Source organism: Mus caroli, unplaced genomic scaffold (assembly GCF_978045245.1).
Source record: "Mus caroli unplaced genomic scaffold, Mus_caroli_1 scaffold_13, whole genome shotgun sequence".
Taxonomy (NCBI): domain Eukaryota; kingdom Metazoa; phylum Chordata; class Mammalia; order Rodentia; family Muridae; genus Mus; species Mus caroli.
Genome location: NW_028227268.1, coordinates 53,911,255 through 53,933,601, shown reverse-complemented (window position 1 = coordinate 53,933,601; position 22,347 = coordinate 53,911,255). Strand labels below are relative to the sequence as shown.

General features: G+C 47.2%; 1 protein-coding gene across 2 annotated transcripts; it reads left to right on the top strand.

Annotated features, from left to right (window-relative positions):
* On the top strand, nucleotides 1-22,136 carry Ctc1 (CST telomere replication complex component 1). Of its 2 annotated transcripts, none has more exons than XM_021176914.2 (23): nucleotides 1-228; nucleotides 5,742-5,905; nucleotides 7,334-7,571; nucleotides 7,666-7,877; nucleotides 9,119-9,263; nucleotides 11,664-11,942; nucleotides 12,041-12,169; nucleotides 12,836-13,068; nucleotides 13,194-13,371; nucleotides 13,454-13,654; nucleotides 15,456-15,582; nucleotides 16,254-16,368; nucleotides 16,461-16,776; nucleotides 16,870-16,959; nucleotides 17,184-17,374; nucleotides 18,976-19,064; nucleotides 19,160-19,334; nucleotides 19,757-19,834; nucleotides 20,499-20,643; nucleotides 20,743-20,807; nucleotides 21,175-21,340; nucleotides 21,437-21,563; nucleotides 21,698-22,136. In XM_021176914.2, exons 1-23 carry the CDS (start codon nucleotides 196-198, stop codon nucleotides 21,835-21,837), a joined length of 3,636 nt encoding a protein of 1,211 aa, XP_021032573.1. In that variant the 5' UTR covers nucleotides 1-195; the 3' UTR covers nucleotides 21,838-22,136. The 2 variants fall into 2 exon arrangements, with proteins under 2 accessions (XP_021032573.1, XP_021032572.1); XM_021176913.2 differs by having other exon boundaries at nucleotides 17,181-17,374.
* The last annotated feature ends 211 nt before the right edge of the window (nucleotides 22,137-22,347 follow it).

Sequence of the window (22,347 nt, the reverse complement as noted above, 5' to 3'; positions counted from 1 at the left end):
AAGCGGAAGGGTCGCTGCAAATTTAAGGCCAGTAGGCTCCTTACGGCAAGTTCACCGCAAAAGGTCCCTGACGCCCCAGTACCCTGGTGGATGCAGAGGGAGGAGGCAGTGCTGCTCCCTGACGTCACAGGTTCCCTCCCGTGAGCACTTGCGCCCGGAGTTCGCGCGTTCTTCAGGGTAGGGGTTTGGCTCATCATGGCTGCTTGCCGAGCACAACCACCTACCTCCGTGAGTGCTGTTTGTGTGATTCTCGTGGGTTTTTTGTTTTGTTTACCCTTCTTGTCCTGGATTTCTTTTCTTCCTATACTCCTTCCATCCATTGCCCATGGTCTTGGCCTGGGGAACGGAGGCTTTTCCGGCCCTTTGTTCCAGGGCGGACCTAGCCTGGAATACGTCTCCGCCCACTGTCGAAGGTTTACGCTCTGTGGGAGATTAGCTTTGCTGGTTGTTGTGGTTACAGGGGCCCTCTGATTTAGCTGGTTTGGGAAAGGAGAAACGCCCCAGTCCTTGGATGCGTACCCCGGTTAACTAAGCGGGAAAGCATCAGAAAACGGTACTAGGCAGCAGAAGCCATTTTGCTAAGCAAAGAGTTAAAGCAAATATCGTTTGAAAAGCTAAATGTCATTGGGTGGAGGTGGAGGGGTCAGAAAGAATAGTGAACTGTCTTGACTTGCTAAGCAACGACTTCTTGGTAGTTGTTAGTGGTCTTTTTATAACAGCGTCACATTAACATCACCTGGTGCTTGCTATGTAATTCACTAGGCTAGCCTCTACAAGTCACTCTGCCTGTCTCGCACTTGGTGGCCCTTTTTGGACAAGGGAGTGGTTGGCTGAGATTTGGGTCTTACTTTACTGAAGTGTACTGTGGACGGTTGACCTGAAAGACCATAGTTGAAAGCAGAGTCTATGGTATCTTCATCCACTACAGCAGAGTTGGGGTACCAGAGGTAAAGAGAAGAAAAGGCCAAGCATGGTGGTTTACACCTTTAATCCCAGCACTGAGAGGCAGACAGATCTCTTGTGAGTTCGAGGCCAGTCTACATAGTGAGTTCCATGACAGCCAGGGCTATGTAGAGAAACCCTGTCTCGAAGAACAAACAAACCCAAAGGAGTAAGACACTAGAATCTAAAGGGGTGGATATTGTAAATGACAGGGAGCCAGTTAAGGAGTAGCCAAGGATTCAAGCTAGCTGGCTGATCAGTGAACATGGCTTTAGTGCTGGAGTTGTTGTAAAGAGGACGTATGTGCTGCAGTGCTGGGCAGAGTGCTGAGACCAGAACTCTCAGCTAACGGAGAGATCTTTTTTTAAAAAAAAGATTTATTTATTATATGTAAGTACACTGTAGCTGTCCTCAGACACTCCAGAAGAGGGCGCCAGATCTCATTATGGATGGTTGTGAACCACCATGTGGTTGCTGGGATTTGAACTCAGGACCTTTGGAAGAGCAGTCAGTGCTCTTAACCACTGAGCCATCTCTCCAGCAACAGGCCTCTTTTAAAGGTCAAGGTAGACGATTCAGCCAGGTGTGGTGGGCTAAACCTTTAATCCCAGCAGTTGGGAGGCACAGGCAGGCAGCCCTGGTGTATATAGCAAGTTACAGGGTAGCAGGACTCCATGGTGAAACCCTGTTTTAAAAACAACCACCACAGCAAAGGTAGGCAATTCAAGTATTTGAGGGTATAGTGTTAGTCTTACATTATACAAAATGAATCTTGGGGTTATTCAAAATACAGACCTGTTTCATTTGATTCGGTAAATGTCCTTAGTTTCCCTTTTCCCCTCGAACAACCAACAGTGAAAGCCAAAGTCTTCCCTATGTAACTGAGTCTTCCCTCAAAATACACTGTGTAAGCAGGGCATGGTGGTGCACGCCTTTAATCCCAGCACTTGGGAGGCAGAGGCAGGTGGATTTCTGAGTTCGTTGCCAGCCTGGTCTACAGAGTGAGTTCCAGGACAGCCAGGGCTACATAGAGAAACCACCCAGTTTCAAAAAAAAAAAAAAAAAAAAAAAAAAAAGTGACATCTGCCTCCCCCCAAATTTGATTTCACTTTGAGGTGATGTCACTACTTTGAGAAACAAAGGTTGTCAAGTAATGGGCAGGGCATGAGAGGGCCAGCAACCAAAACCAAGCAAACCTGAAAGAAAACAACGTACTTCTAGCCTTTGATCATGTCGATGAAGTATTATCTATCTGGGTAGTGGTTTGGTCCACTGTCTAAAACTCTGAGAGTGAATGCAAAGAGAGTGTTTGTCCTAGGTTTAAGTCAGTAGGACTGTCTACACAAGAATGCCAAAATAATTTAGGACATTGAAAGTGGTTTCTCTGAATAGGTGCTAAGGGTGTGCTGACTATGGGATATTGACCGGAGATGGAGCTATGGTGATTAGAACTAGCTGAAAAGACAGAACAGGGCAGATCTAGTGGGATTATATCTTGTGTATATTTAGTTTATAGGGACTCAAGTGCATATACTTCACTAAAAAAAAATGGAATGGTTAAAAATTATACTCAATACAGTCGTGATGGTACGTACATTCCTTAATCCTACTGACACTTAGGAAGTAGAGGCAGGGGATCTGTGAGTTCAAGAACAGTTTGGTCTGTATATTGGGTTATAGGCCAACCAGGGTTATGTAGGAAGATCTTGTCGCAAAAAAAGGTGGGGGTGCTCTTGGTGAGAATGCTCAGGGGTTAGAGCACTGGCTGTTCTTTCAGAGGACCCAGCATCAGTTCTCAGCACTCACATGGTCCACACCCATTCTTTTTTTTTTTTTTTTTTTTTTGGTTTTTCAAGACAGGGTTTCTCTGTATAGCCCTGGCTGTCCTGGAACTCACTTTGTAGACCAGGCTGGCCTCGAACTCAGAAATTCGCCTGCCTCCGCCTCCCGAGTGCTGGGATTAAAGGCGTGCGCCACCACGCCTGGCTCTTCCACACCCATTCTTAACTTCAGTTTTAGGAGTTGGAATGGGCACCAGCATCCATGAAGGCCAAACATCCATAAGTTACTCTTTGACCCTTTGCCTGTGTCCTTTCTTGTGTTCTATTAGATATTACTTATATTAAGATCAGTAATGTGTTTTTTTTTCCTGAGGCTTAATTTTTTTTTCATGCAATGTATTTTGATCTTACTCTTTCCCCTCCATCAACTCCTAGATCCTACCCACTCAACTTCATATTCTCTCTCTCTCTCTGCCAGAAATAGAGACACAAATTCAAAACAAAACTCAAACCAGAAAAGCCAAAAGTAAACAAAAAACAAAACGGAAAAACCAGAAGCACAGAATGTGTCATGTTGGCCAACCAATTCAGAGCGCGGGGCGGGCGTGCTTTAGAGTCTGTGTGATATATCTTCACTCCACTGGAGAAACCTGATTTCCCTTCTCCCAACACACATCGCTTGCAGATAGTTTCTTGGTTAAGCATGGGACTTGGTCCCCATTTCCCCTTCTCCTTGCAGGGTTTTGTCTTGATTGAAATAGTTCAGTTCTCATGCTGTCACAGCCTCTGAAATCATATGTACACCCACCTTTAAAAAAAAAAAGATGTATTTATTTTATCTATGTGTTTTGTCTGCATGTATATGAACACCATGTGTGTACCTAGAGCTTGTAAAGGTTAAGAAGTGCATAGGATATTCTAGAACTGGAGTTACAGATGTTTGTGATGTGCTATGTATGTGGTCCTGGGTCCTTTGTAAGAACAAGTTCCCTTCACCACTGCAATCTCTCCTAGTACTGTGGCTTTTGTTGTCACCCGCCATCTTTGTTGTTGTTTCCTTTTGAGACAGAATCTTACTGTGTCTCTGGCTGGCACCACACTCAAGATCCTCCAGATCAAAGATCAAGTCTTCTCAATGTTGGGTCACAAACTCTGTCCTTTTTTTTTTTTTTTTTTTTAAAGATTTATTTATTTTTTTATGTGTGAGTACAATGTTGCTGTCTTCAGATACACAAGAAAAGAACATCTGGCCGGGCGGTGGTGGCGCACGCCTTTAATCCCAGCACTTGGGAGGCAGAGGCAGGCGGATTTCTGAGTTCGAGGCCAGCCTGGTCTACAAAGTGAGTTCCAGGACAGCCAGGGCTATACAGAGAAACCCTGTCTCGAAAAACCAAAAAAAAAAAAAAAAAAAAAAAAGAAAAGAACATCTGATCCCATTATAGATGGTGTGAGTCACAACATGGTTGCTGGGAATTGAACTTAGAACCTCTGGAAGTCAGAACCTGGAAGTCAGGCTCTTAACCCCTGAGCCATCGCAGTGTTCCACAGCCTCTGTCTCCCACCCTCCCCCCCAAACAATTTTTAAAGGATTTTTTTTTTTTCCCAAGACAGAGTATCTCTGTGCAACTCTGGCTGTCCTGGAACTTGCTCTGACCAGGCTGTCCTAGAACTCAGAATTCTGCCTGCCTCTGGGGGATTTTATTTATTTATTTATTTATTTTTAATTTTTAATATTTTTTATTACATATTTTCCTCAATTACTATTTATTTATTTTTAAAGACTTATTTGCCAGGCGGTGGTGGTGCACGCCTTTAGTCCCAGCACTCGGGAGGCAGAGGCAGGCGGATCTCTGAGTTCGAGGCCAGCCTAGTCTACAAAATGAGTTCCAGGACAGCCAGGGCTACACAGAGAAACCCTGTCTCGAAAAACAAAACAAAAGAAGATGATTTATTTGTTATTGCTTACATATATGCCTGCAGGGCAAAAGAGGATACAAGATCTCATTATAGATGGTTATCAACCACCATGTGGTTGCTGGGGATTGAACTCAGAAGAACTCTGAGCCATCTCTCTACCCCAAAAGTGTGGATTTTTTTAAAGCAATTCTACCCCCCCCCCTTTACAACCAGACTCAATGTTAGATAAGATAACCCTAACCATGGGGCCAGTGCTGTATAATAAGCCATGTGTGCAAGGTACTGTGGAAGCTCCAAGGTCAGATTGGCAGTTGTCCTAGGATGGCCAGAGAAAGGCTGATGGGGGAATCTCTCTGTATCTTTTTTTTTTTTTTTTAATGTAGACGTTTTGCCAGCATGTATGTCTGTGTACCCTGTGCCTACCAATTCCACTGGGAATTGAAATTTGGTCCTCTAAGTCTTAACCCCATCACTGGAGTCTTAAGTTTCTTTTCTTCCTTGCTTTTTTTTTTTTTTAAAGATTTATTTATTATTATATCTAAGTACACTGTAGCTGTCTTCCGATGCACCAGAGGGCGTCAGATCTCATTACAGATGGTTGTGAGCCACCATGTGGTTGCTGGGATTTGAACTCAGGACCTTCGGAAGAGCAGTCGGTGCTCTTAACCACTGAGCCATCTCTCCAGCCCTTGAGTTTCTTTTCTTTTTTTTTTTTCTTTTTTAAAGATTTATTTATTATTATACATAAGTACACTGTAGCTTTTTAAAGATTTATTTATTATTATACATAAGTACACTGTAGCTGTCTTCAGACTTTCCAGAAGAGGGCCTCAGATCTCATTACGGAGGGTTGTGAGCCACCATGTGGTTGCTGGGATTTGAACTCAGGACCTTCAGAAGAGCAGTCAGTGCTCTTACCTGCTGAGTTATCCTCCAGCCCTATTGTGTCTATTCCTTTATTCCCCTGAAAATCCTCCAGCTTTGCAGTGGCAGTATTGTAGCCAATGAGGTTTATTTAAGGCCTGATAGAAAATCCTAGTTGAAAATTCTTTGGTGGGCAGGATATTGTGAAACTGTTTTAACTAGTTTCATTTTCCTCAGGAGCAAGCCTGGCTTGAGGCTGCCCAGACCTTCATCCAAGAGACCCTCTGTCCAGCTGGCAAGGAGCTGAACAAAGAGTTGACTCGGTCAGTAATTGATTGTGTGAAGGAGACGTGGCTGTCCCAGGGGGAGAACCAGGACTTAACACTGCCCTTCAGCTACAGGTAGGGTGAGGTGGGGCGTGGTGGGTGGTTGACTTTGGGGTTGGGAAGGAAGGATGAGTGGAGAAGGTGGACCCACCACACCCTCTTCTGCAGAACTTTCCTATTCTTGGTTCAGTTTCTTTCCTAAAGGTCTCCTAACTTGTCTTAAGTCATGTTTCTAGAGAAGGGGAGGAGAGATTAAGACAGGGATTGAGCTGATATGACGTGTGCAGGCGATACTCTCTATAGCCTTGTTCTTGCCGCCTGCCTTAAGACTTAGTGCTTTGTCGTATTTGCTTTGTTCATTTTTGAAGAAAAAGAGTTAGTAAGGTCTCCTAATAACTGTGTCAGTGATCCTCCTCTGTAACTTCAAAGGTTATCACCAGCCGGAAGGGAAATGCTTGTCCCTTCAATCTCAGTATCTGTGTGTGTATTGTTCTCAGTGAAGTCTTACCAGTTTATTCATATAACTGCATAACTGCATATGTGTGTGTATATATATATATATATATATATATATGCCTATTTATTTAATTTACTGAATTAAATTTATTTTACGTATATGGGTATTTTGCCTGCATGTATGTCTGTGTACCACACATATGCCTAGAGATGTTGGAGGCCAAAAGAGGGCATCAGGTTCCTTCAGGTTGTGGTGACAGACAGATGTGTGCCACTATGTGGATGCTGGGAATCGAACCTTGGTGTTCTGGAAGAACAAACAGTGCTCATTGTTTTGTTTGCTTTGTTTTGTTTTGGTTTTTTTTTTTGAGACAGGGTTTGGGTTTCTCTGCGTAGCTCTGGCTGTCCTGGGCGCACTCTGTAGAGCAGGCTACCCTGAACTCAGTGGTCTGTCTGCCTCCCAAGTGCCGGGGATTCAAGGTGTTCAGCACCGCCGCATGGCTGCAGAATGCTTTTAACTGCTGAGCCATTGCTTCAGCCCCTGTTTGTGGAGTCATTCTTCTTCTTCTTCTTCTTCTTCTTCTTCTTCTTCTTCTTCTTCTTCTTCTTCTTCTTCTTTTTTTTTTTGGTTTTTTTGAGACAGGGTTTCTCTGTGTAGCCCTGGCTGTCCTGGAACTCACTCTGTAGACCAGGCTGGCCTCGAACTCAGAAATCCACCCGCCTCTGCCTCCCGAGTGCTGGGATTAAAGGCATGCGCCACCACACCCGGCAAGTCTTTCTTTAGTGTTCTCTGTGCACATTTATTTTCTCAGACTGCTCCTGCAGTTTACTTCATGTCTCTTGGTCTCTCCTTGTAGAGAGATTCATCCCAGAGTCTCTTGTTTCCCTTAGAGACATTGCCCAACCTTTAGATGTAGACCCCGTCCGTAATTTCACAGCAGCGATCTCTTGGTCCACGTTCTCCTCCAGCCCCTGTCTAGGGTGCTTGGTGCTCTGTCAGGGTGGAGGGTCTTTTCTCACATGAAGCTGACTTTCTCCACTTTTCAGCTTTGTCTCGGTGCAGAATCTGAAGACCCATCAGCGCCTCCCGTGCTGCAGCCACCTGTCCTGGAGTCAGAGTGCTTACCAGGCTTGGACCCGCGGAGGCCGGCCGGGGGATGGCGTCCTGCCCCGGGAGCAGCTGATACTTTTGGGGACACTAGTAGACCTATTGGGAGATTCAGAACAAGAGTGTAGGAGTGGAAGCCTGTATGTGAGGGATAACACTGGAACCTTGGACTGTGAGGTAAGTAGACCGGGGACAGCTGCCTCTGGGGTGAGCAGGAGCAGGAGGTCAGCTGCTAAGGTCCTGGCTAACCTGTGGCTTTGCTCTCTTCTAGCTTATCGATCTAGACCTTTCTTGGTTGGGCCATCTCTTCCTGTTCCCCAGTTGGAGTTACCTTCCTTCTGCCAAGAGGAGTTGCTCGGGGGAAGGACACTTGGAACTGTGGGGTACACCAGTGCCAGTACTTCCTTTGACTGTCAGTCCTGGCCCTCTCATACCTATCCCTATCCTCTACCCAGAAAAGGCATCCCACCTGCTCAGATACAGGTAATTTTCCACTCTTAGGAAAGAGAGGAGCACTGAGAGATTTGAGAATGATGGTGCTTACCGTGGCCGAAGACATATTGGGAGTGATACAGATAATAGATGGAACAAGGGAGCAGTGGGATTTGAGTATCAGGAAAGTTAGGAGGAAGGCTTGGAGCTGGTTGTGGCTCACCTCTAGAATCCCAGCATTCAGGACACTGATGCAGGAAGGCTGTGGAGCCTACAGTGCGTTTCAGGTTAGTCTGTGCTACAGTGGGAGACCCTTTCTCAAAAGACGGAAAAAATAGGTTGGAGTGATGGTTCGCTGGCTAAGAGCACTGTCTGCTCTTCCAGAGAACCTGGGTTTGGTTCCTGGCACCTTCGTGGTGGTTTACAGCCATCTGTATTCCCAGTTCTAGGGGACCCAATACCCTTTTTTTTAGCTTCCCTATGCACCAGGCATGTGGTGGACAGACATATATCCAGGAGAAGCATTCGTACACACAAAATAAGATTTTTTTTCAAGACATGGTTTCTCTGTGTAGTACTTACTGACTGTCTGGAACTCACTCTGTAGACCAGGCTAGCCTCGAACTCAGAAATCCGCCTGCCTCTGCCTCCCCAGTGCTGGGATTAAAGGCGTGCGCCACCACTCCCCACGCCTGGCTGATAACTTTTTTTAAAAGAAAAAAACCCACCAGATTCTTTTGAATATGTTTGTGTACATACATGATGTGTTGATCAACCTTCAGTGTCATTTCCTTGAACAGTAAGGGAAATAGGCCCCTCATTGGCGTGAGTGGTCACAGAGTCCCACACGTCTCACCCTCCACCACAGGGATTATGCCATCACACTGACCTTTTAAAAGGTGGTTCTGGCAATAGAGCTTGTATTTAGAAGGCAGACAAGCACTCTCCCTGGTCCCCACGAGGGTTCTGTGTGTGTGTGTGTGTGTGTGTTTATGAACATCCCATCTTAGCACACAGACGCACAGAGGTCAGAGAGCAATTGTGGGATGGTTCCCAGGATCAAATCCAGTCCTCATCCTTAGCAGAAAGCACCTTTCCCATCGCAGCTGCCTTTGACTGCCAAGGACATATATTACATACCCTGTGTGAGTGCAAGAAGGGTTGAACTGTTTTTAGATAATAGCTTGGAATTATGGCTATTTTACATTGCTACAAGATTGTTTTTTTACAGTGGAAGGGAAGACTTGTGGAAAAGGAGAGAAATCAAAATGCCTTTTTTCTTCTTTCCTTAGAAAGAAATCCAGTATAAAGGAGATAAACCTCGCTGGAAAACTGGTCCATCTGAGTGCCCTGATAATAACTCAGAACAAAAGGTATTTCATCATGACACTTGGTGAATTAGCCCAAGCTGGCAGCCAGGTGTCCATCATTGTACAGGTGAGGACCAGGGTAAAGTTGGGCATATGAGAGTAGAGAGGGTGATCCAAAGAAGAGAACACAGGGAGAGATAAGCCAGACACAGAAGAACAGATGTCAAGTTTGTTATGTATAGTATCTGGATTAATATATAAAATATGGAAGTAGAAACTATGGAGGAAGGAAACAGTGTAAAGGCAGGCAGAGAGGATAGTGGGAGAAAAGACAGAGCTAAGGAGGTGGCTTAGTAAAGCCCTTTCCCTATGCACATGAAGGCCTGGCTGTGATTCTCATGGAAAAAGCTGGGCACAGTAGCATGGCCTGTAACCTTTGTGATAGTGAAATGGAGGCAGCAGAGCCCTGGAGCTTGTAGGCCAGCAAGAGAGCCTACCTCAAAAGGTAGAAGACCTGCTGTGAAGTGATAACTGGGATTGTTTTTGACATCCACATGAATGGGCATAGGGCATCTGCCCACATGTGCACCTGTACACGCATGCTAGAAGGATGGATGCTAGGGTGGTGGCTCATGTTTTTAATCCTTACACCTGGGAGGCAGAGAGGCAGGCAGATCACTGTGAGTTGAGGACAACCTGATGTACATAGCAAGTTCCAGGCCAGCCAAGGCTACAAAGAGAGAGAGACAGAGACAGAGACAGAGATAGAGACAGAGAGACACAGAGGGAGGGAGAGAGAGGAGAGAAGACTCGGGTGGTAACTTTTCTCTTCCAGAGGACCTAGGTTTGGTTCCCAGAACCCACATGACACCTCACAAGTGTTTATAATTTCAGTTTCAAAGGATCCAGCTTGAACACTTCATGCAAGTGGTACATAGATATGCACGAATGTAAAACATCAATCTACATAAAATTTAAATAAATACATTAAAAAAAAAAAAAGACGCCGGGCGTGGTGGCGCACGCCTTTAATCCCAGCACTTGGGAGGCAGAGGCAGGCGGATTTCTGAGTTCGAGGCCAGCCTGGTCTACAGAGTGAGTTCCAGGATAGCCAGGGCTATACAGAGAAACCCTGTCTCGAAAAAAAAAACCAAAAAAAAAAAAAAAAGACAGAGGTTCTGGGAGGTAGTAGCACACGCCTTTAATCCCAGCAGTCAGGAGGCAGAGGCAGGGGTTGTGACACCTGCAATGTGAGCCCCCTAAGGAGGAGGAAATAGTGGCCAGCGGACCTCTGTCTCCTGTGCAGGAAACAGTCACTGCCTGATTTACAGAATGAGTTCCAGGACAGCCAGGGTTACACAGACAAACCAAAAAAAAAGCAAAACAAAACAACCCCCCTACAGACCCAAAGAAACCTAAACAAACCCGAAACCCACAGAAAGAAAAGAAAGAAAGAAAGAAAGAAAGAAAGAAAGAAAGAAAGAAAGAAAGAGCTGGGCGTGGTGGCGCACGCCTTTAATCCCAGCACTCGGGAGGCAGAGGCAGGCGGATTTCTGAGTTCGAGGCCAGCCTGGTCTACAAAGTGAGTGCCAGGACAGCCAGGGCTACACAGAGAAACCCTGTCTCGAAAAACCAAAAAAAAAAAAAAAAAAAAAAAAAAGAAAGAAAGAAAGAAAGACAGAGAGAGAGAGGGAGGGAGGGAGGGAGGGGGGAAGGGGAGAGAGAGAGAAAGAAAGAAAGAGAGAGAGGGAGGGAGGGAGGGAAAGGGAGAGAGAGAGAAAGAAAGAAAGAGAGAGGGAGGGAGGGAGGGAAGGAGAGAGAGAGAGAGAGGGAAAGAAAGAAAGAAAGAAAAAAAGAAAGACAGAGAGAGGGAGGGAAGGAGGGGGAGAGAGAAAGAAAGAAAGAGTGTAAGAGTGAAAGAGTGTAAGAGTGAAAGAGTGTAAGAGTGTTTTGTTTTGGTGCATGATCACGTGTGTCTCTGTATAACTGTTTAGGTTTTTGTCTTTCCATGATCTGAAACATGTTAAAGAGGAATGAATAACCTGTTACTTAACATTTGTCTCAATACTGGAGTCTTGTACTCAGCTCATATTAATGAAATAAATGGTTAGCTTGTATGTTGTGGGGTAAGAGAGTACATTGAACATGATTTTCTTGATGGGTTATTTACCACTTTGAAGACACTTCACGGATGGTTTCCATCTTTATGAAAGGCTTAGGAAATATGTGGCATTTCCTGTTGATGTAGAGAGATCAGTGGCTTATTATAATACTAAGAGTTCAATACTAGTCTTGGGTACATAGTAAGTTTAAAGCCAGCCTGGGCTATATGAGACCTTGTCTGAAACAGAACAAAACAAAACAATAACAAAATAGCCAACCAAACAAACAGAAGAGGAAGAATAAGAGGAAAGTCATGAGGTCTTTGGAGTGAAATTGTTGTGGGAAGGGCCTTTGGCCGACGGGCAGCATTATGGGTGAGGGCAGGGGTCTCATGTTTAATGTTACCTCCCTCTGCCTAAGCCAGATCCCTGCTCAGATGGTGTGGCACCGAGTCCTCCGGCCTGGTAGGGCCTATGTGCTGACAAAATTGCAAGTAACCAAGACCCGCATTCACCATTCCTGTATTTGGACAACCATTCCATCTTCAACTCTGAAGCCTCTGAGACCAGGCTATGTGCAGGAGCTGGAGCTGGACTTAGAGTTCTCGAAAGCTGACCTGAAACCACTGCCCCGGCCCACCAGCTCCAAAGACAGCAGAGGGCAAGAAGGTCTCGTCCGGGCTTCCAAAGTCTTGCATTACTTGGTGAGTGCAAGGTACTGATCCTAGAGGTTGTGACACCTGCAATGTGAGCCTCCTAAGGAGGAGGAATAGTGGCCAGCGGACCTCTCTTTCCTGTGCAGGGAACAGTCACTGCCGTGTTGCATGAGTCTGCCGGCCTCTACATTCTAGATGGGCAGCTGATTCTCTGCCTCGCATACCAGAAGATCCATGGCCTCAGGCGGGTTATTCGACCAGGGGTCTGTCTGGAGGTATGTTAGAAATTGGATGGCGATGAGAAGATGCTCAGTTCATGGGAGATGGTGGGTGACCTCGGAGAGAGTGAGTTTTGGTAGGAAATGAGATAGGCAACACTGGGGAGTTTCTCTTGGAACCTATGGTGGAGAAACAGTAGCCATCTCCCCAGGGGTAAGCTGGGGTCTCACCTCTCTCTGCCCTTGTTTTGTTTTGTTTTGTTTTGTCTTGTCTTGTTTTGTTCCAGACAGGGTTTTTCCAAAGTTTAGTTGTTGTGAGCCACCCATAGTGGGTACTAGAACTGAATTTGAGTCCTATTCAAGAGTAATACTTTTCTTTTAACTGCTGAGCCATCTCTCCAGCCTTTAGGTAGTTTTTTGTCTTGTTTGTTTTGAGACAGGGTCTCACTTGGAAGCCTTGGCTGATCTGACACTTGCTATGTAAACTAAGCTGGCCTAAACCTCAAACTCCCTCCCTCTGATCTGGAGTGCTGCAGTTACAAGCATGTTTTTTTTTTTTTTTTTTTGTTTTAGATCACAGGTAGCTCAAACTGGCGTCAAGCCTCTGTGTAGCCAAAAATGGCCCTTTATCTTCGAGTCCTCCTGCCTCTGCCTGCCAAGGGCTGGGATTTACAGGCGTGTGCTACACACTTCGCTTACCTCCGCTTTTCTGTTTTCCTGCAGCTCCGAGATGTTCATCTCCTCCAGGCAGTGGGTGGAACAACAACAAAACCTGTCCTGGCGCTCTGTCTCCATGGCACTGTTCGGCTTCAAGGCTTTTCTTGTCTTAAGCCTCTGACTTTGCCGTCCTCCAAAGTTTATGGTGCCTCCTTGTATGAGCAACTCGTGTGGAAATGTCAGTTAGGACTTCCCTTATACTTATGGGCTGCCAAGACCCTGGAGGATCTCATCTGCAAGTGAGGAGGATGGAGATTGAGGGTCTGGGGTGGAGATGGGTGGGAGTGTTACTTTCTCTGTGGGGAAGCAGGATCCTGGAAGAGACAGATCTTGGGGAAATGACTATGTTTCTCCTCCTGGCCAGGCTGTGTCCCCATGTGTTGAGATGTCACCAGTTCCTGAAGCAACCCTCTCCTGGGAAGCCCAGCTTGGGCCTGCAGCTCCTGGCTCCCTCCTGGGATATTCTGATTCCGCCTGGCAGCCCCATGCGGCATGCGTACAGCGAGATCCTGGAAGAACCACACAACTGCCCCCTTCAGAAAGTATGAGGACGTGGGGAAAGATTGGCTTGATGACCCAGGGCACAGGGACACAGTGTGATTATGTCTCTCTCCCCACACACAGTACACTCCGCTGCAGACTCCCTACTCATTCCCTACTATACTCGCCCTGGCAGAGGAAGGGCAGCACAAGGCTTGGGCTACTTTTGACCCAAAGGCCCTGCTGCCTCTCCCAGAAGCCAGTCACCTGACCAGCTGCCAACTGAATCGCCGCCTAGCCTGGTCCTGGGTCTGTCTGCCATCCTGCGTGTTCCAGCCAGCCCAGGTAAGGGAATTCTAGAAGGCTCGTGGGACTACTTATTGCCAGTTTCATCACTACTACTTGTTCAGATTATGTGTTTTTTGTTGTTTTTTTGTTTTTGTCTTTCAATCATGCTCTGTGTGTGGGTGTGTGAGTGTATGTGTGCGTATGTGCACATGTTTGAAACAGGGTCTGTGTAGCCCTGACTGTCCTGGAATTCACTCTGTGGACCAGGCTGACCATGAACTCAGAGATCCGCCTGCCTCTGCCTCCTAAGTGCTGGGTTTAAAGGCGTGCGCCACCACCCGGCTTACTGACTTTCTTTTTTTTTTTTTTTTTTTTTGGTTTTTCGAGACAGGGTTTCTCTGTGTAGCCCTGGCTGTCCTGGCACTCACTTTGTAGACCAGGCTGGCCTCGAACTCAGAAATCCGCCTGCCTCTGCCTCCCGAGTGCTGGGATTAAAGGCGTGCGCCACCATGCCCGGCGCTTGCCCGGCGCTTACTGACTTTCTAATTAGACTGCTGTATCTGTTCCTGCGCCTCACTGATTTTTCCTTTTTACAGCAACTGGGAAGAATGAAAGAAATTGTAGCTAGAGTCAGGTGTAGTTACACATGCCTTAATCCTAATGCTCAGGAGGGAGAGATGAATGGATCTCTTTGAGTTAGACCAACTGGACTACATAGACCCTGTCAAAAACAACAAGAACAACAACTAAAACCATGGTGGGCATGGTGGTTAGCCTGTTTCGGGCTAGCTAGAGATGCACAGTGAGACCTTGCCTCAGAAACAAACACACAAACAGAACAAAACAAAAGAGGGTGGTGTGTATGGACCTGGAGAGATGGCTCAGTGGTTAAGAGCACTGGGTATTCTTCTTTCAGAAGGTCCTAAGTTCAATTCAGAGGTCCTGAGTTCAATTCCCAGATACCACATGGTGGATCACAATTCTTTCTTTGAATTATTTCATTTATTTTGTGTATGAGTACACTGTAGCTATCTTCAGACACACCAGAAGGGGGCATCGGATCCCATTACAGATGGTTGTGAGCCACAGTGTGGTTGCTGGGAATTGAACTCAGGACCTCTGAAGAGCAGCCAATGCTCTTAACAGGTTGAGCCCTCTCTCCAGCCCCTGCAACTCTCTATGAAGGGATCTGATGCCCTCTTCTGGAATACAGGTGCATACACAGACAGCGACTCATCCCTTAGAGAGTGGTGACCTGAGCTTGTTCCCAGACTCTGCATGGTGAGAGAAGAGAGCTGACTCCCTCAAGTTGTCCTTTGACCTCCACAAAAGTGAAATGACATCCCCCACCCCCAGTAAATGTAATAAAACAAGCCCCCAAAACTGTAGCTTGGAATATAGAATTCTGTTGGGTTTTGCTTTGCTTTGTTTTCGTTATTGCTTTTTTTTTTTTTAACCTGAGGGAGTCTTGCTGTATAGCCCATGCTGGCCTCGAACTCCCAGAGGTCCTGCTACCTCAGCTTTCTGATTACTTGGACTACAAGTATGTATGTATGTACCACCGTGTTCAAGAGTGTAATTCAGTTCTTACTCTTACACGTGTGAGTGCTTGCCTTTGTTGCTGTTAATGTTTAAAACAGCACATGACACATGGTAGAGGCTCAGTAGAGTTTTTTATTTTTATTTTTAGAGAGACAGGATCTCTTTGTGAACCTTAGCTGGCCTGGAACTCATAATGTAGACCAAGATAGCCTCCCACTTAGAGCAGTCTTGACTCTGTCTTCTGGGTTCTGGCTTATGCCCAGTCTTTGCTGATTGTTTAATAAATATTTAACGGCTTGACCTTTATTTCCTGCAGGTTTTACTTGGGGTCCTGGTGGCTTCATCTCGTAAAGGTTGTCTGGAGCTTCGGGATCTAAGAGGTTCACTGCCTTGTATCCCCTTGACTGAGAGTTCACAGCCCCTCATTGACCCGAATCTCGTAGGTGCGAAGTTGAGAGGTGGGAAGATGGTGGTGGTGGGAGATAGAGCTCAGTGCAGGGCGCAGTGAGAGAGGGAGCGCCTGCTGGGCTTCTTTAATGATATTGGTCAGCTACATGGGGAAGTGTGAAAGGCTGGTGCTGATGGAGAGAAGGAAGAGGAGCCAGAGCTACAGCTCCCAGCATCCATCTCTCCTACACCACATAGCTCCTAAACACTTACCTTCCTGTTTCCTATATTCATAATTAGAAGAACACTGGTCTCACTCGACTTGTTGAGATCCATAAAAAGGAGGCTGGGATGGTGGGCCTTTAATCCCAGCAGAGGCAGGTGGATCTCTGTGAGTTCAAAGTCAGCCTGATTTACATAGTAAGTTCCTGGACAGCCAAAGCTATAAAATAGATCCTGCCTAAAAAACAAACAAAATAAAAACAAAAACAACAAGGGAAACATAGAGAGGAAAATTTGTTAGATTCAGAAAAAAGGCATGTCACAGGCTTGGGGAACGAACAAGAAAAGGCCTGGAGTATTCTCTGCTTGGTGTAGTTGCCTAGGGGCTGAGATGATGAGGTGTGGGCGGTGGCCCAGGATGGCACAGATCTATCTGCCCATGGGTTCTGCTTCACTCCTTTCCACAGTTTTTTTCCTGCTAAGATAGAAACCTTCCTTCATCTAGGCTGCCTGGTGCGGGTAGAGAAGTTCCAGTTGGTAGTAGAGAGAGAAGTCAGGAGCAGCTTCCCTTCCTGGGAGGAGATGGGCATGGCACGCTTCATCCAGAAGAAGCAGGCCAGGTCAGCTCTCGGGAGCCGGGCTTCCCTTGGAGAAGAACCTGGTGTTTGGGGATCCAGGGTCTGAATCACTGAAGATCTGCCTCTTCCAACAGAGTCTACATCCAGTTCTACCTGGCTGATGCCCTGATCCTGCCCGTGCCTAGACCTACCTTTGGTTCAGAACCATCTCAGACAGCCTCCTCCTGCCCAGAGGGACCCAACCTGGGACAGAGCCGGCTGTTCTTACTGTCCCACAAGGAGGCCCTCATGAAACGTAATTTTTGTCTCCTTCCGGGAGACAGTTCACAACCTGCAAAGCCCACCCTGAGTTTCCATGTGTCAGGAACTTGGCTTTGTGGCACACAGAGGAAGGAGGGTTCTGGATGGAGCCCACCTGAGTCTCTGGCCGTTGAGAACAAGGAGCAGAAGGTAAGCTGGGACTCCAGGTTCCTAGGGCCTGACCTCCCGTATGTACCCTGTGCTCCACACTGGAGTTTGATGCTGTGCTGTCCTTCTTCATAGGTCTTCCTCATCTTTCTTGGCTCTTCAGTTCGATGGTATCCGTTCTTGTACCCAAACCAAGTGTACCGACTCGTGGCTCCTGGCCCCTCAGTGAGTGTGTTCCTCTTGCACATCAGAAAGCTAGTTGGGTTGGACTCTGGAGCAGACATGTGCGTGCTGGGTCCTCTAGGTCTCCTGGAATAGGCAGAATTTAGGGGGACTGAATCATCTGTCTGTAGGGATCTCTTTCTTCACCAGGCTCTAGGAAGAAGTCAGCACGGGAGGACTTAGGCCTAGGCACATGCTGAGGCAATTGTCTTCATGTTTCCCAGCAGACACCAGTGTTCGAGACAGAGGGCTCATCTGGCACCTCTCGCCGTCCTCTGGAACTGGCTGACTGTGGATCTTGCCTCACTGTCCAAGAGGAGTGGACCCTGGAGCTTGGGAGCTCTCAGGACATACCTAATGTACTGGAGGTCCCTAGAGCACTGCCCGAGTCCTCACTGGCCCAGCTGCTCGGTGACAAGTAAATATTGTCCATTACCTCTGGTCCTCTTGGCTGCGCTCTGCTCTGTTCTGCTCTGCTCTGCGCTGGCTGGGCTGAGCGAGCAGTGTGTGTGTTCTGTGTGATGTCAGTGTGAGAGGGGGTTCTCTTTCAGTCTTTCTTGTCACTGTAGGAATAGTCACAAGTGTTGTCTCCTACTCTCTCCCTCCTCACCGAGCTTTTGCTGTTGAGACAGGGTCTTGTCTTTTGGCTGGTTTTGAAGTTGCTATGTAGCTGAAGATGACTTTGATTCCTACCCAGCTGAGCAGATGTTCTCACAGTTAAGGAAAAGCTTTAGCAATAAAAGGAAGCAGAAACAGGAAATGCAGGGAAGAAGGTGGCAGTGTAGAGAAGGACCTGCGTGCACCGCGTGTGGTCGGTAATGAGTACAGAGGCGTGGCACTTCATAGAGGATTCTCTAAGCGAGAACAAGGGAAAATGTTTCCTGTGTGAAAAACTCTACTGGACTGTGTTTTTATTACTAAAACTGAATATAAGCCAGACATGGTGGTATACATGTTTAATCCAAGCATCTGGAAGGCAGAGTCAGGTAGATCTCTGAATTTGAGGCTACATAAGGAGTTCAGGCTGTCCAGGGCCAAATGGTCAGTCGCTGTCACAGAAGAGGAGGGGGAAAAGTGGCCATAGAGGACTGGAAAGATGGCTCTCTAGAACTGGTTGTCATTTCAGAGGGACCACACCGGGGGTTGGATGGTGGTACATGCCTGTAATCCCTGTAATCCTAGCACACCCAATCTAGAAGAGAGCTACCATTAGTTTTAAGATAGATCTTGTCTAAAAAATAAACAAGAGAAGGAGGATTGTGTCTAATTTTGTTTTGTTTTTCGAGACAGGGTTTCTCTGTATAGCCCTGGCTGTCCTGGAACTCACTCTGTAGACCAGGCTGGCCTCGAACTCAGAAATCCGCCTGCCTCTGCCTCCCAAGTGCTGGGATTAAAGGCGGGCGCCACCACGCCCGGCTGTGTCTAATTTTTATGAGACTGATATTTATTATTAGAAGTGAAGTAGGCTGGAGTTCGTTTGCAGGGTGATAAACACTTTTAATCCCAGCATTTGGGAGACAGAGGCAGGCATATCTCTGAGTCTAACACCAGCCTGGTCTACACAGCATTCCAGGACAGCCAGGGCTATGCTGAGAAACCCTGTCTCAAAAAATAGGAAGAGAGGTCAGGGAGGAAGTTAAGGTAGTGTATATGTGTAGTCATTTTCTTTGGGGACCGGAGACAGGAGAATTGCTGAAGGTTTGAAGCCAGCCTTCAACCTTCATGTAGTAAGAGCATGCTACATGGTGCTAGGATGTCTGTGCACCAAGACCCTCAGAAGCCAGAAAAGGGTACCCAATCCTCTGGCACTGGGGTTACAGACAGTTGTCTCAAAGGATTAGAAAAAGAAGGAGAAGAAGGAAGAAGAAAAGAGTTGTATTTAAAGTGAATGTTTTCCTAGAAACCTGCATCTTCAGGAAGTGTAAGACTATAAATGATGGAGAGCTGGGGACGGCTCCTTTTCTCTCTTGGGAGCTGATCTCTCAGTTGTGTTTCCTCATGGATCTCTGTCTCTTTCAGCTCCCCCAATTCCTTGGTATCTTTCTCTGCTGAGATTTTGTCTCGGATACTGTGTGAACCACCTCTGGCCCTTCGCCGGATGAAACCTGGTAATGTGCTATTGTCTGGGGAAGAAGGTTTGAATTGGAGGTATGGGACCTTGTAGTCCTGGCTGATCACTGGCCACCCTTCCCTCTGTCCGTAGGGAATGCTGGGGCTATTAAAACAGGTGTGAAGCTAACAGTAGCTCTAGAAATGGATGACTGTGACTATCCCCCTCACCTGGACATATATATCGAAGATCCACAGTTGCCTCCCCAAATAGGACTCCTTCCAGGAGCCCGAGTCCTCTTTAGCCAGCTGGAGAAAAGGATTTCCAGGTGAAGATGTATATCGTATGGCCACGCCTCCTTTGCTTACTGATGTCCTCTTGAATATTCACCCCCACCTAACTGTGCCACAAGGACGTGTTTTCTTTGCTTTACTGTTTTGTTTTGTTTTAGGACAGGGTCTCACTATGTTGTCCTGGCTGATTTGCAACTTCCTGTGTAGCTCAGGCTAGCCTCAAACTTACAAGCTTCCTCCTGCCACTGCCTCTGTCTCCAGATGCCAGGAGTACTATGCTCAGCTTTGCTGTGACTGACTGTTAGTCTGCTGTCTGCTGTTCTCTCTGCTTTGATAGAGCTCTGGATATGCCCCTGGGGTAGAAGAGTTAGCCCAGCCTGGAAGTCGTGATCCCAGTCTCGCCTCCTTCCCCAGCCTGACTACTCTGTCCTCATACCCACTCCTCTTCTCTCTGCAGATCCAACATTGTTTACTGTTGTTTCCGGTCATCCACTTCTGTGCAGGTCCTGAGCTTCCCCCCAGAGACCAAAGCCAGGTCGGTGTTGAGCCCCTGATGTCTACATTTCCCAACTTCACACTGACATTTTCCTCACGTGCCTGACCCTGGAGCGCCTGCCACAGGTGTAGACGTCTCTGATCGCGGGGAGCACTTTTTTGAGTCAGAAGGGTTTCATATACTGCAGATAGAAAAAAATACCCAGTACCCGTTACTTGGAAAAACTTGAAGTTCTAAGCTCTTGGAGGCTTTTTTCTCTCCATGTATGTCATTCCTGACAAACATCTTGGTATTCAAGCCTGAGAAATACTTGGTGGCTCTTGGAGATGAGGAACCAGAGTGTGGCAAGGGCTGTGGGCTTCCAGAGGTACATAGAACTCACCACTGTCCCTGCTCCCATCCCTGTGCTTGTTAAGACCAACTAGATTAACCTTACTTTCTAAACTCCTCTGCCTTGACTTAGGGTTTTGAGATTGTTTCACTATGTAGCCTTGACTGGCCTTGAACTCAGTATGTAGACCAGGTGGTCTTGAACTCAAAAAGATCTGACTTTACCTTCTGAGTGCTGGGATTAAACTTCCATGCCTGGGTAACCCTGCACTTTTGATGGTACCCTAAAGTCTGTGCTGGGTTGTTGGTATGTGTCGGCACGCCCAGATTCTTGTGCCTGTCTGCTGCTTGACATTGGTCTCTCTGTTGTCAGTGCTCCTCTGCCCCACATCTATCTGGCTGAACTTCTCCAAGGTGACCGGCCTCCCTTCCAGGCCACTACCTCTTGCCATATTGTGTATGTCCTGAGCCTTCAGATCCTGTGGGTGTGTGCTCATTGCACCAGCATCTGCCCCCAGGTACTGGGAGAGGACATGCTGAGCTGGGGGTGAAGTGCCAGAGTGCTGTCATTGGAGGAAGAGGACTTTTCCAACAGTGTTTTGTTTTGTTTATCCCAGGGTAAGTGTAGTCGCCGGGACCCCAGTTGTCCATCTCAGAGGGCTATAAGCCAGGCCAACGTCAGGTAGGCAACTTGTTACACTGCTTATTTCCTAGTTATGCAGTTTCTGGTGTCTACAGTGGCATGATTTTTGTTTAGTACTTTTTTGAGTAAGTGGGGTATGGTAGGTACACCTGTAATCCAAGCATTGAGTAGAGAGGGTGGTGTTGAGAAAGGAGAATTTATGTGAGTATGATATCAGGCCAGCGGGGCTACATAGCAAGACCCCATCTCATCCTCTTACCTCCAATTTTTTTTTTGGGGGGGGTTGTTTTGTTTTAATGAAGATAAAGTGAGCTATGTAGTAGCAGCGCTGTGCTGTTGGAGGTCTGTTGGGTCTGGGGACTGTCCCTGTGGGTTTGCTCGGGGAGTTTTGCTTCCCTTCTCTTAGGCTCCTGGTAGAAGATGGCACTGCAGAAGCCACGGTGATCTGTAGGAATCATCTTGTGGCAAGGGCACTAGGGCTGAGTCCTAGTGAGTGGTCCTCCATCCTCGAGCATGCCAGAGGACCGGGGAGAGTGGCCTTGCAGTTTACAGGGCTAGGAGGCCAAACAGAGGTAAGTACTGCTGCTCTGATAGATGTTCAAATTCTTGGGGGTTTGGCACGTGGTTAGAAACCTGGGTTCCAATTAATCCTGAGTTTCCCTTTCTAGTCTGCAAGCAAAACCCATGAGCCCTTGACCCTGCTCCTCCGGACACTTTGTACCAGCCCCTTTGTCCTCCGACCCGTTAAGCTTTCTTTTGCACTTGAAAGGAGACCCACTGATATTTCCCCACGAGGTATGAACAAGGTGGACAGGTCCTAAAAAGGAATGTGGATGGGGGCTGGACAGGGGCTTTCTAGTCTGGGAAGGAAAATGGCGGAAAGGAACTAAAATGAAGAACACACAGGATGTTTGCTCTTGCTGTCTCAGAACCTTCCCGGCTGCAGCAGTTCCAGTGTGGAGAGCTCCCTCTGCTGACCAGAGTGAATCCCAGGCTCCGACTGGTCTGCCTTACTCTGCAGGAGCCGGAGCTCCCCAACCCTCCACAAGCGTCTGCTGCTTCGTCTTGATGGCACTGCCTAAGGTGGCCCCAGAGTTTACAGGACCCCACACACTGGAGTGAGGAACTCCCGCCCCGCTGTGATTTCTAGTTATTCTGGTGTCAGCATGCCTTGGAGACACTGAAAACGGCAGATCACAGCATGATAATGGTGTTTCCTCCAGTTGGGGTAGAACACCTACACTCAGAGGTGACCCTCCCTGAGTGCTTGGGTTCTGCCTTGTAGAGAAAGCAGAACGGAGACCTTGCCCCTTATGATTGTATTGTGATAGGCCCTTTGGGCTACAATAAACTTCTTTGAGGACTTTCTGACCTGTGTTCATCTCTGAGGTGCCATACCTAAACTGATTACCTTGCTAGTTTCCCACCAGTGTGGATGGTGGAAGGTGGTTTACTGAGCTGCAGGTCCAACAGAGGAATGGTAGGAAGGAAAGTCAGACCTCACTAAGAGTATCAATTAGGGAGTGGGGGCAGGGTGTCGAGAACAGGGGTATAAGGTGGTCTCAGCAACATTTGGCAG

What these genes read in the sequence shown, in the direction of transcription:
- Ctc1 (XM_021176913.2), top strand. Translation starts at nt 196, where the DNA reads ATGGCTGCTTGCCGAGCACAACCACCTACCTCC. An exon ending in GAGCACAACCACCTACCTCC is followed by an intron (nt 229 to 5,741) that starts GTGAGTGCTGTT and finishes CATTTTCCTCAG; the next exon opens with GAGCAAGCCTGGCTTGAGGC. An exon ending in ATAAGCCAGGCCAACGTCAG is followed by an intron (nt 20,808 to 21,174) that starts GTAGGCAACTTG and finishes CCCTTCTCTTAG; the next exon opens with GCTCCTGGTAGAAGATGGCA.